Source organism: Glycine max, chromosome 18 (genome assembly GCF_000004515.6).
Source record: "Glycine max cultivar Williams 82 chromosome 18, Glycine_max_v4.0, whole genome shotgun sequence".
NCBI lineage: Eukaryota > Viridiplantae > Streptophyta > Magnoliopsida > Fabales > Fabaceae > Glycine > Glycine max.
This window is the reverse complement of record NC_038254.2, coordinates 34708344-34722553: the sequence shown is the minus strand read 5'-3', so window position 1 is coordinate 34722553 and position 14210 is coordinate 34708344. Positions and strand designations below refer to the sequence as shown.

Here is a 14210-nt window from a genome sequence, read left to right as displayed (position 1 = left end):
TTACGATGTCTTTCACCCGATCATACACTTCATGTCCAACTAACGGTTTCGGGGCACCTTCAGTATCATGGGTTCCATTAAATGCTTTCTTCAATTTCCGATATGGGTGATAATGTTTCAAAAATCTCTGTGCCTTGTATACACCGTCTTCTTGCCATGTTTAAGTTGGATGAAACTCATGTTTTGCTCACAGATTGGACATGCGTGGTGTCCTTTGACACCATATCTGCTCAAATTCCCATAAGCTGGAAAGTCATTAACGGTGCAAAATATCATCGCACGCAATAAAAAGGTTTGTCCAACATTTGCATCATACACATCAATCCCGTCTACCCACAACTTGCGCAAGTCTTCAATCAATGGAGTTAGATAGACATCAATATCGTTTCCTGGCTGTCTTGAACCCGCTATCATCATACACAACATCATGTATTTGCGCTTCATGCACAACCAAAGAGGAAGGTTATAAATCATTAGCAAAACAGGCCATGAACCGTGACTAGTGCTCAAGTTACCAAATGGATTCGTGCCATCCGAAGCAAGACCAAGCCGTAGGTTTCTTGGTTCCGCTCCTAATTCAGGATACAAGTGATCAATTGTCTTCCATTGTGGAGAATCAGCGGGATGTCGGAGTAACCCATCATTTTTTTTCTGCCAACTGCATGCCATGTAAGGTTTGAAGCATCGTGTGCACTAGCAAACAATTGCTTAAACCTTGGTATAATTGGAAGGTACCAACAAACCTTTGCTGGACGATTGTTGTTTGTACCTACATCATCACTGTATTTTCCATCATTCACTTTGTATCGTGATACCCCACATGTCGGGCAATTGTGCAATTCCGCAAACTCATTTTTGTATAGCATACAATCATTACAGCATGCATGAATTTTCTGGTACTCCATACCCACAGGACATAATATCTTCTTTGCCTCGCAGTGACTCTTGGGTAACTTGTTATCGTTAGGAAGCATATTCTTCAATAACACAAGCAACTCAGTGAGACTTTTGTCACTCCACCCAAATCTGGCCTTCAAGTTGACCAAAGCTAGCACCGCAAATAACTGAGTGAAGGTTGTGAATCCCAAGTACAATGACAACTTTGAATATGTTTGTAATTCTTTATAATAGGGTGCATGAGCTTGAAGAAAACCCTCTTGCCCAAGATCGCGTATCATGTCTTCCATTCGATCTCCGGTTTGTACATGGTTTTAGTGTCAGCGACGGTTGGGATGTGTGGCAATTCAACGTGCCATATCCAATTTGTATAACTCCGACTGAAGTCGCCATAAATAAGATGTGATCTAATGTCATTTAATGAATGATGCCTTCCATTGGCGCAGTTAACACATGGACAGAAATAATTTTCACCCAACATGGGTGCATGCTATTGCACAAACTCCAAGAAATCTTCAACCCGCTTTTCATACTCGTCACTTATGCGCAGTGCTTGAATCCAACTTCGATTCATGTTTTCTATTCTATCAGAGCGCCTCTGTTATGCCGTATGCATGAAATTCCCATTCAGGAACAACCTTTTTTCTTCATTCATATGTACAAGTTAAGTATGTTATGCTAAATTTGATGAAATTTCGGCAGCATTCGACATTGGTCTCCAAGTACACCAAATGAAAGCAGTCACATAAATTGACCATAATCAAGTATGCACCCGAAATTTTATCAAATATAACCCAACATACTTAACCTATAAGTACGAATGAAGTAAAAAAAAGAGAGTTCCCAAACTGTACGAACGGAAAATTCAAGATTCCATACCACGACTAATCCAAACTATCCGTATTAATCATGGTATGGAATCTTAAACGGGAAACTAGGGTTCACTCCAAATGCACATATTTTTAATGGACAGTAATAGTAATATATGAACAACAAACTTAGAATCCAAACAAAAGTCGGATTAAGTTACATACCTAGATATATAGATGGTAATAACAATAAAGATGAGTCAGGTAATGGCAGCTTCAAATACTATGACTTTATCTTCGGTCAACCAACAAAGTGAATTGTCCAAAGTATCTTTAATCTTCAGCTACACAACAAAGTGAATTGTCAAAAGTTAACATTGCTTACTCAATTGCCAAAGAAATTTTATTCAAAGCATTCAAAACATCAAAGTATGTATTTATGATGTCAACATTAATTAAAGAAAAATAGAATATTGCCAAAGAAATTTAACTCTACACACACATGAGCAAGAAGAATTGAATAATGCCTTAATGATTCACACTTGAATAACAATTATGCAGGGACCCTAACACTTGCTATATAATTAGATAATGTTATTTGTATTATATACAACATGTACCATGTACACCAAATCATGAACAAAAAATATAAACACACAAAACCCATGAATAATACACCAATTTAAGGTTGTTCAGCTTTAAGTTAATTTTTTTGTGTATTATAATTGCTTGCATGCTTCCCCTTCCCTAGATTATTATTTCCCCTCTTTCTATAGTTTAATGCTTTGCTACTCTTCAAATCGTTTTTAAATATCTCTCTCTCTCTCTTGAATCTGCAGCCTGTAGAAACCGTATATTCTATTAGGGTTCCCTAAGTTGTTCACTTATATTCTGCTATATATATCTGTCATATACATAGCAAGCACCATGGTTGAGGGTTCTTGGTAATGTTGGATTTAAGTTACCAGGACTTGCCTTGTCACCCTTAACCATGTTTGTCTATTTTAGTCAATTCCCTGAAGACTCTGAGATACCAAGACCTAAAGTAATTCAGTTATGGGTAGCAAAAGGTATTGTTTCTTCTTAGTATGAGACTGAATGGGTCACTGTGGAAACCTTAGTGTTGGCTCTTTTCTCAGACAAGGCCTCGATGCTTATTGTTGTTCATCAAAAGAGGTAGAGGAGCTCAAAGGGTTTGGAAAATGGAGCAGGAAGTTACTTGATGTAGCAATCTTTGCAATGCATGAGAACACCTAGAGGAATTATACATCTGTTGATAACTTGTTCACTCTGGATTATGCAGCAAAAAGGCATGCAGGATTTTTCCAGGTGAAGAAATGACAGTTGCTAAAGGCTACTTGAGCATAATTGAATCTTTGCTTTCTGTGCTACCACCTGGTTTGGTTCAGTTGGGAAGAAAAGTCACAACAATTGAATGACAGCCCGATAGACACGAGGCAATGAATTTGGAAAATGGAAGAACATGCTCTAGGCCTATGATGCTACATTTCTGTGATGGCTCTATTATGTCTGTGGATCGTGTCATTGTCACAGTTTCACTTGGAGTGTTGAAGGATTCTATTCATGATGATGATTCAGGTATGTTGATGTTTAATCCCCCTTTACCCTCTTTCAAGGTCGAGGCTATTTAAAGGCTTGGTTTTGGTGTTGTTAATAAGTTGTTTATACAATTGAGTGAGCCTCCACATGAGAGAAAAGATGAACATGAACACTCCAAAGGGTTCCCTTTCTTGCAAATGGTTTTTCACTCACCTCAACCTGAGTTGAGGCACAAGAAAATACCCTGGTGGATGAGGAGGACAACTGCCCTTTGTCCCATTTACAACAATTCTAGTGTCCTCCTATTTTGGCTTGGTGGGGAAGAAGCTTTGGCACTAGAGTCACTCAAAGAAGAAGAGATCATTGAAGGGATTTCAGACACAATTTTAGGCTTCCTATCACATTCACTTGAGTTTTTCAACGACAATGTGAATTCTGAGAAGTACTCTCAAGAATACAAGGAGAAATTCAATAAAGTGTTGAAGAGCCAGTGGGGAATAGATCCATTATTTTTAGGCTCATATAGTCATATGGCAGTTGGATCAAGTGGTGATGATTTAGATACAATGGCATCATATATGAGGGTTAACATTTTGTTGTTTGTGTATCCCAAAGCACAAAGGAGGTTAACATAGTTCTGAGAGGTGGCATCATATATGAGACTAGGATCAAGTGTTCTATTAGGTTCAATCTCACCAGCTCCCATAGCAAGAGGAGAAGCATATTGAAATGGGTTTCCATTATCCCTTACTGGATTTGGAGTATTATCAAGGGGATTTGCAGTTGTAACCAATGCAGATCTTATAGCAGCTACACTCCAATCAGGGTGTGCTGCTTTCAAAAGAGCAACAACACCAGATGCATGAGGACATGCCATGGATGTTCCAGACAACAAATTGTAGTCACTTGACAAAAACACATTTGTGCCAATTTTGGCTGAATGTTTATTTGGAACAAAAGCAGCCAAAACATTGGAGCCAGGTGCCATTACATTAGGCTTCAAGATCCCCAAGTAGCTTGCTGAAGGACCTCTTGAAGTGTAATATGCAGCCGCTGGTGATGGCTTTATTCCAACAAATGTTTGTTGAAAGTTGATGTTGGCAAATGGTATTTGAGCACTTTTTGCGTACTTAATCACCGATTTTGCATCATTTGGGCTGATCACAATGCTTGGAGTGAACAAATGTCCTGTTTCAATTAGTTCTAGATCCTCAGAGATAAACACAGCCCCATACACACTGGCCGCAATAACACAAGCTATTTGGGTTAAGACAGAAACTGAGTATAAGGCATCACATATAATGATCCCTCTTGTGGCTACTCCGGTTAATAATTTTACCGAGTTGCATGCTGATACAATCTTGTTGTAAATAAGTGGAAAATTCTCCACTATTGAGTTAGTAGCAAACAAGGTCCAACCCACAATGATTTTACCATCTCCCAGTGTCAAGCTTCCAAGGACTAAAGTAGACATTTTTAAATTAGGGGGACTAAAAAATATTTTTAAATTTGGAGGACAAAATAAAATTGATTCTAACTTGAGAGACCAAAGACCTGTTTAAGCTAATAATTTTTCTTATAGTAAATTTTTCGTTCCATTTAACTAATGGTTTGTTTGGTTGTGAAGTGAAAGATAGAATACATAAAATTGAAAGAGTTAATTAAAAAAAAAAGAAAAATAGAATGAAAATAAAATTGAATGTTGAGTTGCTTGGTTAGAGAAATAGAGTAAAATCTAAGTAGTATTGTTTGAGTTGAATGAAGTGAGAGAAGACAATTGACTTAATTATAAATTTTATCATTCAGGTTTTCATTTTTTTCCGTCTTTTATCACCATTAACAGAAGATAGCGATAAAGGACATGTATATTGTAAAATGAGCAATGCACTGCTAAAGACAGATATGAAGCCACGTAAATGGAACACAAACAACATTTAAATCTGAATATCATCTAATCTATTCCAGCATCATGTAAAATGAAGACACAAGACAGCTAATCAACCATCCCCCCCCCCCCCCCCCCCCCCATTGAACGTATACATCAGATCCAACTACAAATAAAACATCAACGAGATTATCGATAGCGATAAAGGACATGCATGGAAATAATATAAGAAAGAAGCTGACCTGGTTGTCATCCAAAGGAAGTATAACATGATTACTTTCTCCACTGAACTGGTCCACCAAACAGCACTACTACAGGAAATGCATTGAAATAATATAAGAAAGACAATGGAATTAATGCATAAAACAGTTAAGAAAACAACACTACAGGAAATGCATCGAAGAGAGGTTCAACGAATTAGTTCCTCAGCAGTTATGCATCACAAAGTTATTTAATTTAGCATCTACAAATGTTTGTTAGCTAGGGAAAGACTGCAAGCAGAGACAACTATTTATGTATCACAGAGTTATGTAATTTTGCATCTACAAATGAACATCCAGCTTAACCATCATTTTTTTTTTTGGTTTCTTTAGCTGTCAAGTTTAACGACGTGGTCATGTGCAGTTCCAAAAGATACACCTATTGCTACACAATGATTTTCTGACAACATAAATAATCCATTAATACTATATAATTAAGCCCATTAATATCTTGAATATTCGGGTGCTCCCTTATCACACATGTTCGCCAGTTAGATGGAGATTAAGAGTGCGTTTGGATAGAGAATTTTAACTGAGGAAAGTAATTTATCAGAGAATTTGAATTTTTATAATTTAGAATTCATTGTTTGGATGCTTTTTATGAAGAATTTAAAATTTTGGAATTTTAAAACAGAATTTTAAACAACTAAAAATCTGGAATTTCAATTTCCTTCTAAAAGATGAGAAATTGAAATTCTCTTCTTACAGTCTTTTTCAAGAAACACCGTCTGAGCTCCTAAAATATTGATCGAGTGTGAACATTGAGGAATACGCATAACTAGCACACCAACCATCTTTTTTCTTTTTTTTTCATTCATTTTTTTCATCCTTATAATTTTAATTTTTTTTTATCCAAACACAAAATTTTGAAAATAAAAGAATTTCAATTGAAGTATTTGAAATTGTTAAAATTTAAAATTTTTTAGATTTTAAAATTTTTCCATCCAAACACACTCTTAATTAAATTACTACTATAATGCAAAGTATTTTTATATGAATATAGGTCTAAAGAGATGTGGAAAAAGTTGCAGATTGAGATGGCTGAACTATCTAAGGCCTAACATTAAGCACGGGGAATTCTCCGATGAGGAAGATAGAATCATTTGCAGCCTTTATGCTATTATTGGAATCAGGTACTAGTTATTGCTACCCATTTTTTTGCACTATATATGCATAGCTAGACCCACGAAACTGTAGTTAACAAATGTAAAAATAATTATTCCCTTCAAGATCCAGAATATTGAGATATATTGGACATTTGTTTCCCTTGTTTCTACAATCACAAAAGGGGTAAGTAAAATAGCAAATAAAAAAAAACACACAATTTGAGAAAACTCTGTAGTCATGTAGAATTTGTCTAGATTTGGGTTGCTGGTCTTCAACTTGGATGCCAAGTTTAGATCTAGCCACAACGTGCAGTCATAGATGTTGTTGGGTAAATGTCCACATTGATTTATAAATCATTCTTTTTCATGATGATATTGTAGGTGGTCAATTATAGCTGCTCAGTTGCCAGGCAGGACTGACAATGGCAGGACTGACAATGATATCAACAAGTATTGCAACAACAAACTTAAGAGGAAACTCATGGGGTTGCTTCCTTCATCTCATCAAAGAATAGCACCCTATCAACAATTCTCCTCTCAAAACCATTCATCATTTCCTTCTCACTCATCACTATCCTCTTCGTGGATATAGGGACTACTACTACAACAACTCTAATCATTAAGAGCCCTTCAAGCAATCACAGAAACACAACAACAACCTCAACTCTCTCCCTTTTTAGCAACACCAAGAGCCCTTGGTCAGTGTTAGTCGCATGCAGGCATAAGTATTAACCCATGACAGACAGTTCCATGCTTGTGTTTGGTAGTGAAACAAGTTGCAGCTCCTCTGATGGAAGCTGCAGTCAGGTTAGCCTTGGTAGAGAGATCAAACAACAAGACATCAGGTTTCAGAATTTCATGTTTCGAGATCATCAGAACATGAACAAATTCATGATGAACATTAATCATGATGGAGGTCAAGAATATGTGAACCAATGGACACGGAACCGAAACGGGTACATATTTCATACTGAACAAACAACATTGGATTATGATCTTCAGGTCATTAGGAACCTAATTTGTAGAAATAGTAGAGGTAATAGTAATAATGCGTACTTGACTGTTGATGAAAACAAGACGGAGGAGAAGGGTGTTCAAATATTATTCAAAAAGAACTTTGTGCCAATGTTGATAAGCTATTATATTATTATAGTTATGACACTTGTTTTTGTGGAATACTTATCCTTGATTCACATATGATTTTTCTTCAGGTGACTACAAAACCAATTGTTATATATCCAAACAGTTGGGAAACTTACGATGCTACCTAAACGAGTGGGTGAGTTTATTTGATGTGGTTGTACTATTACATTTTAAAGGATGGGTAGGCCTACTTTGTCTTAAAAATTGAAGAAAGATCTATTATTGAATATAAGTATCAAAATTATCATATAAAAAATGAACCACTTGGATTGTGGAAATTATTCTGCTGTAATTAAAGTAATTCATATTCTATCAAATAAAAGAAACAAGCGGTAAAGGCAAACTTATGGAAAGGGTAAAAGTATATAGGTGTGTGCCTATCCCTTCTCTTTGCCATTTTGGTGAAACAATTTTATTCATTTTATTTGAATTGTACAACTGATTCAAATTGTTGTCATGCGTGATTTATCATTTAAAATAGAAACTTACTCAGAAGTAGGAGTCTTAGTAGTGTAAGTGCTAGCTTGGTACTGGTATGGAATGACAGATTTCACATCCTTTTATTGATAATCGTATAGTAGGAGTGTTAATTGTTGAGATTTCTTAGGAGGTTTAGGTTGGTCATCGTCATACTTAGCTGTTTACATTTTCTTTGCTAGATCTAATTTTTGTATATTTTCTGACTTTTGAATCTGTAAAATAAACCCAGAAGATGCGAGGATAATTATTTTCACTCTTTCAAATCTTTGTCAGGTATTCTATTTAGTGTGAAATTTAATTTCATACTTTTGTTATTGTTTATGACCGTTATTCATGTGATAGCATTTATATGGAGATCAATAAATCCTTCAATTTTTAGAAAGAAAAGTAATTAAGGACGAGTTTATTCAATATCCTTTCCCCGTCCTATAGTTAGATGACAGCCATTTGCAGCTTTTAGATCTAAATGTAGTAGGATGCAGAACAAGAAGCAGCACCTCATTATTCACATCAATTACTATTATTAGACTTTGTTGGAAACAAATTAACACTTCATATGAAAAAAAAAGTTAAAATAATAAAAATATATATGCATCAAAGAGTGGTGAAGAAGACGTGGCCATTACATATGCATTTGCATTACATAGTTTGGACAGTGAGAGGAGGGAGAAATGTTCCTTTTTTATCTCTACATTTAGAGCATTTAAGGTGTAACATCAATTTAGGTCAGCAAATGAACTCGAGAAATGCAGCCAATGCCACAACCAAGTAGATACTTTTAGTATATTAGTATATTTTCGTTTTGTCATACCACAAGTTGAGTGGTAGAAAGTGAAAGTGTTTTATGAAAAAAGATAACCTGAAGAAGCTTACAATTTGTCCAAATATGTTTTCACATCATTCAACCAAACAAATAGTTTGTAGTCTTTATCCTTCTCTTTCAAGTTTCACCTATTTGCCAGAGTGTGAGCATAAGGGTGGTGTAAATTAACAATTACTACTACAAAAGGTTGTTTTCACGACGTCGTTTCTAAGACGGTTATGAAGGATCGTCTTAGAAAAGAACGCAGTGACATTTTTGTAATTCGGGGGACAAATATTCAAATTTACGACGCACATTCTAAGGCGGTTACAAATAACTGTCTTAGAATGTAAAGGTCAAACAAGACAACGACGGGTAGCGCCTAAGACCGTCCTTGTATTTTTGTTAATATTTTGTCCCACACACCCCTTGAATGTAGTTGCGAACATTTTCGAGCCCAAACAGTCTACCCCGCTATGCCCTAGGTGAAACCCCAAACACTCTACCTCGCCCCAAAAAGCAGTAACCCGTGAACCTTGTGGATCTCGCACCATGAAGATTGTCGGTGTGGAGCTCGCGCATTGAAGATTCCTCATACTGAGCTAGCGCCGTTTGGCCATGGAAAGCGCATCTTGTCAAGTCGTATTGGTAAGTCATTAAACAACTACACGCATCTATTGATATTTATTTATTTGCTTCATAAGCGCGTTTGTTTGTGCTTTGTGTTGTGACTGGTGTCCCAACATTAGAGAGTCTCAACAGAAAAGATGAAAAAGGGTTTCATCACCTCTTTTACCCTGAGTTCATTGAGTGAAAAAAAGCCTTTGCTTTCGTTGTGGTGAGAAATTACACCCTCTACAATCCCATTCTAAGCTTCTAATAAGCAATTTAAATTGTTATATCTAGATAAAAATGAAATGGTAAATTGTTTCAGTCAATTCAAGCAGTCCAGTCCTGGGTTGGAGCAAGGACTGGGAGAGCCAAACCTGTCTTGTTGCCTTGTATGCTGGATTGACTAAGAGAAGTGTCCAAGACTTTGTGAAGTCATGTGATGTGTGTTGAAGGAACAAATGTCAAGCCATATGCTGGACTCTAATAGCCTCTAGAGATTAATAAACAGAATTGGGAAGACACTTAGATTTCATTATGGGTTTTCCCAAGAGGCTATGAGGCCATTCTATTTGTGTTGATGATAGACTATTAAATATAGCTATTTTGTTGCTTAAGCACCCTTGTATAGCAAAGACAGTCACTGACTTATTTTGAAGATGTGATCAGGCTGCATGGTATTCCCAAATCAGTGGTTAGTGACATAGATTCCTTTATCTTTAGTCGTTATTGGAAAGAATTGTTTAGTTTGCGAGGGACGTTACTCCGGATGAGGTTTTCGTATCATGTTGAATATTTTAATTTTGCATTAATAAACACAATCTGAGGTTTGGTCTAGATTATGTGATCCAATTTATCCAATGCATTAAGGTACACACATTAATAGACGCTACAAAATCACTTAAGCTATTCATCATATGACTGTGGCTTTTAGTTTTGAACGCTTATTAGGACAAACAAAACAAATACTACTTAATTACTTATCAATACAGAGGGAAAAGTAGTGTTTGGAGAGGATGAAGTTGGAAGGGTAGCGGAAGAGGAGGAATTAGATAGAAGTATAAGAGTGTTGTCTTTTGTGCTTTCTTTTCTCTCTTAGGTAAAGATAGGTCAAATCCAAGTCTTTGTTGAAGTCAATTATGTAGCATTAGCATACCCCTTTATTTTCTTTCTTCTATTTCTGTGCAGTGTGTGTGTATGGTGTTTCTTCTATTTCTCTTGGTTTGCTGCTAAGTGAAACAAAGTGGAAGTTATTTCAAAATTTGCATTTGAAGTTGAAAAATAAATTAACTACTGAGGATCCAACTTTGTGTTCCAGTTGAAGTGAATTACATGAACAAACACCTAGTGGATAGAGTAGTGAGAGTAGAAGAACCTTTGGATCGAAGGCAGCTTCTGTGTAACAAACCTTTGGATTTGAGAAGCCACTACCTTATCTTCATAGCCCTGCCAAATGGAATGGATTACTTAGCTTTAGAGGGTCAAATTCCCAAATGCCAAAGGCCACCATCCAGTCACCCCTTAGAGTGTCAAAAACAAGTTATTCCCTTAATTTGTTCTGTAAGTGGGAACATACCATCATCACAATTACCTCAAAGATTTTCTTGTGTTGTTTAGATAAATTTCTCAATAAATAGTACTTGTTACATAATTAAATAAAAAGAAAAATAAAATAAATTAGTCTCACAAGTTAAAACAAGAATAAACTAATTTGTCTAAACCCTCTCAGAGTGTCATTTAGATTATCTAAAAGCTGATTTAAACTTATGCTTATGGATAAGCTTAGTTTATGCTTATGAGAAAAATTTAATTCATTTTACCTTCTCAGCAATTTCATTTGCCTTCCGTGCATGGTTTCTCAAATATTCATATTCAAACTTAGATATGATAATTAACGAACTAGGCTTTGTTACATTACTAATTTTGTCTTTCATGGCATTCTCCCTAAGAATCTTGAGCTTCTCCAAGGCTAAAGCTTTTGATGATTTCACTGCTTCTAGCTCCTACACGGCACCTTGAAATCTTTTCTCAGTCACCTTTATCTCCAACAAGGCCTTTTTAATCTCTTCTTTGGTTTCTGCAACCTCTCCATTTATTATAAGATCTTTTTCTTTTTTTGCTACTTCTATTTCGGACTTGAGCTTATCAAGAGTTTGTGTCAAGTTACTCACTATTGATTTGGCCTTTTCCTCTACAGCAGACACGACTTCAAATTTAGATTTTGCTCTCAAGAGCTTGTAACTGAGGTTTCAAACTTTTGCACCAATTTTCGATTTCGTGTTCTTTAAATGAATCGTGGTTGCACTCACATACTTCAGTTGATTTCTTGTGACATCCATAGAGGCCATAAACTTAAAACCTTGTTCTGTAATGGAAGCCAAGTCTTTCTTTGCTGCCTCTATTTCTTCTTTTGTAGGCTCTAACACACCAACATGTCTTGATTAATGTTCTTCTATATGCTCAATGCTTTGACCACCTCTTTTAAGTAACCTTTTCCCCGTTTTGTTAACAAACTTGAACTCATTCTTCAACATATCAATATCAGACAATGTCGTGGCCAATTTCATTTCGAGCTCTTTTGTATCATCTATCGCTTGAATGGCCTCTTTCAATTTGTTCCTTGTGTTTTCAACTTGTTCAATGTCTCTAAGTTCATTGAAAGCATCCATTCTGGCCAATTGAACCACCAATTGTTCTTCACTGGCTTCCTCAATCTCCTTCCTCGGTTTTTGTGCTACTCTTGAGAAGGACTACATGCTGGATCTCGATGCTTTGATTTTGTTCTCCACTCGCAGTTTCTCCTGCAAAACAGAACCCACATGAAGCTTAAGTTGGAACAATTCCCACTTAGCATGTTCCAATTCTGTCATAACTTGTGAATACTGATTATCATCGTTGCTCGGTTTCACATACTTCTTTAGTGGTGCCATGTCTCGCATTTCGGCTTTTACCTTGTACATAGATTCCCCAATCATAGAGAAAAGATATTTCACTGTCTGTTTAGCATTGGAAACCTCAGCTTCTGCTTGAGCTTTTGCACATTCTACTGCCCATTTGGTCTCTTTGTACCGAACAATATCATTGCTTCGTTTGTGGAGTTGTTTTGCTTTTGAAGAGTGCTTCTAAGGAATATTTACCAAAACAATGTTGTTATCAACTGCTCTAATTAAAAGGACACAAAGAATCTATAAATAGATATTTTTAAATTCAAAATCTTAATAATGTTGTGTTCATGTTGTGTGGGCAAGAATTGTACACCAAGACATATTGGTGCAATGATTTTGACATATACAAAGAAGACCACTGAAAGACATGAGTGACTAGAGTAGAACATATGTTGTGTTTATTTCATCACTAGATAAGACATTTATTGTTATTGTTGTGTGTTTGGTAAGGGTTTTTCAGAAAATCTTTTGAATTTAGATTTATTACTTAACAGTGACAAACTTGTAAAAATTCTTGTTGAGAAAAATTGCACAAACCAATTTAGTAGAAAAAATGGTATCAACTGCAGCTAGTTGAAGATTAATGAGGAACATACATACCGTTGAGAAATTCTTTTTCAGCGAAGGACTATTAACATCTGCAATATTCCTGTTACGATATAAGTTAACAGCGGCTTTAACCAAACCAATTCCTCTTGTTGTGCTACAAGGCTTTGAGGCTGAGCCATCCATATCCTATGTATTCCTGTTTGGAACCACACCTCCGAACTGATGAATGTTTAATTCAGATACATAATCAGAATTGTTCAATTAAAATTTGTTCTATAATAATAGTGTCACTTTTGAACTAGTAGTTGCAAAAGGGTATAACACAAATTAAGTACACGTGGTATAACTTATAGCTAGCTAGCCTAGCCACACTAAGCATGATATAATTAAGAAACCAGCATAAAGGCTTCAAATGGCTTACCAGCTGAGTGAGATTGTTGTTGGAGATTGGTTAGCTTAAAAATCAAACATGTTAGGAGGGAGAACTTTTGTGGTTGAGAATTGTAATAAGCTCAAAGGGTTGAGAATAGGAAGAGGGTGATGAGGTCCACATGACTGCTTGCTTTTGGACACATTCTACTGTTATTCCTTTTAGATTTTTCGTACAATATTCTCCTTGTGCTGTGCCGGTATGTATTACTTTTCAAAAATTAAGATATTCTTTTTCACTTGTTGCTTCTTCATCCATTTTTTTTATGACTTGTATGTCTAAATTTGATGTTCACATTAGAATTGAGATATTACTGAAATTTTGACAGGAAGAGTGGATAATGATGTTTAATTCTTATTTGAGAGGATACATGATAAGGTTGTTTAAACTAACTAAAAGAAGTTGAGTTTTTGGGTCTTTCTTCATCTTTTTAATTTGTATTGTACTATAACTCCTTTTCAGATAAAACGTGAAACAACCAAAATATTTATTTTATTCACTATTATAAATTTTAACAAATCAAATTGACTGTTAAAGTATTAAATAATTCCCTTCTTGAAAGGCTTTGAGCTAATTTTTTTTTTCAGTTTCAATGACTTTAATGTTAAATATTATAATAAAATTAAAAATGTGCATGACAAAATTTTCAAACTTAAAAATTAATTTAAATTTTAAATTTCTTAAGTAGTCTCGTCTTAAATCTTGAGATTTGAAATGAAGTGTCAAATGATTAAA

General features: G+C 35.5%; 1 protein-coding gene across 11 annotated transcripts in view; it reads right to left on the bottom strand.

Moving 5' to 3' along the window:
• Positions 1 to 13619, bottom strand: part of LOC100783453 (protein PLASTID MOVEMENT IMPAIRED 2) — a 32545-nt gene extending 18926 nt beyond the window's left edge. For 2 of the 11 annotated variants that reach the window (XM_041011887.1, XM_014770314.3), the window contains exons 1-4: positions 13467 to 13619; positions 13097 to 13264; positions 10927 to 10997; positions 5394 to 5459 (exon numbers count right to left, since the gene is read on the bottom strand). In XM_041011887.1, coding sequence (XP_040867821.1) covers positions 5394 to 5459; positions 10927 to 10997; positions 13097 to 13228 — 269 coding nt within the window. In that variant the 5' untranslated portion in view covers positions 13229 to 13264; positions 13467 to 13619. Of the gene's footprint in view, positions 1 to 1931; positions 2051 to 5393; positions 5463 to 10926; positions 10998 to 11356; positions 12674 to 13096; positions 13265 to 13466 lie in introns of those variants that run through there. The other 9 variants (XR_005889583.1, XR_005889582.1, XR_001385973.3 and 6 more) reach the window with 8 other exon arrangements.
• Between the last annotated feature and the right edge of the window lie 591 nt (positions 13620 to 14210).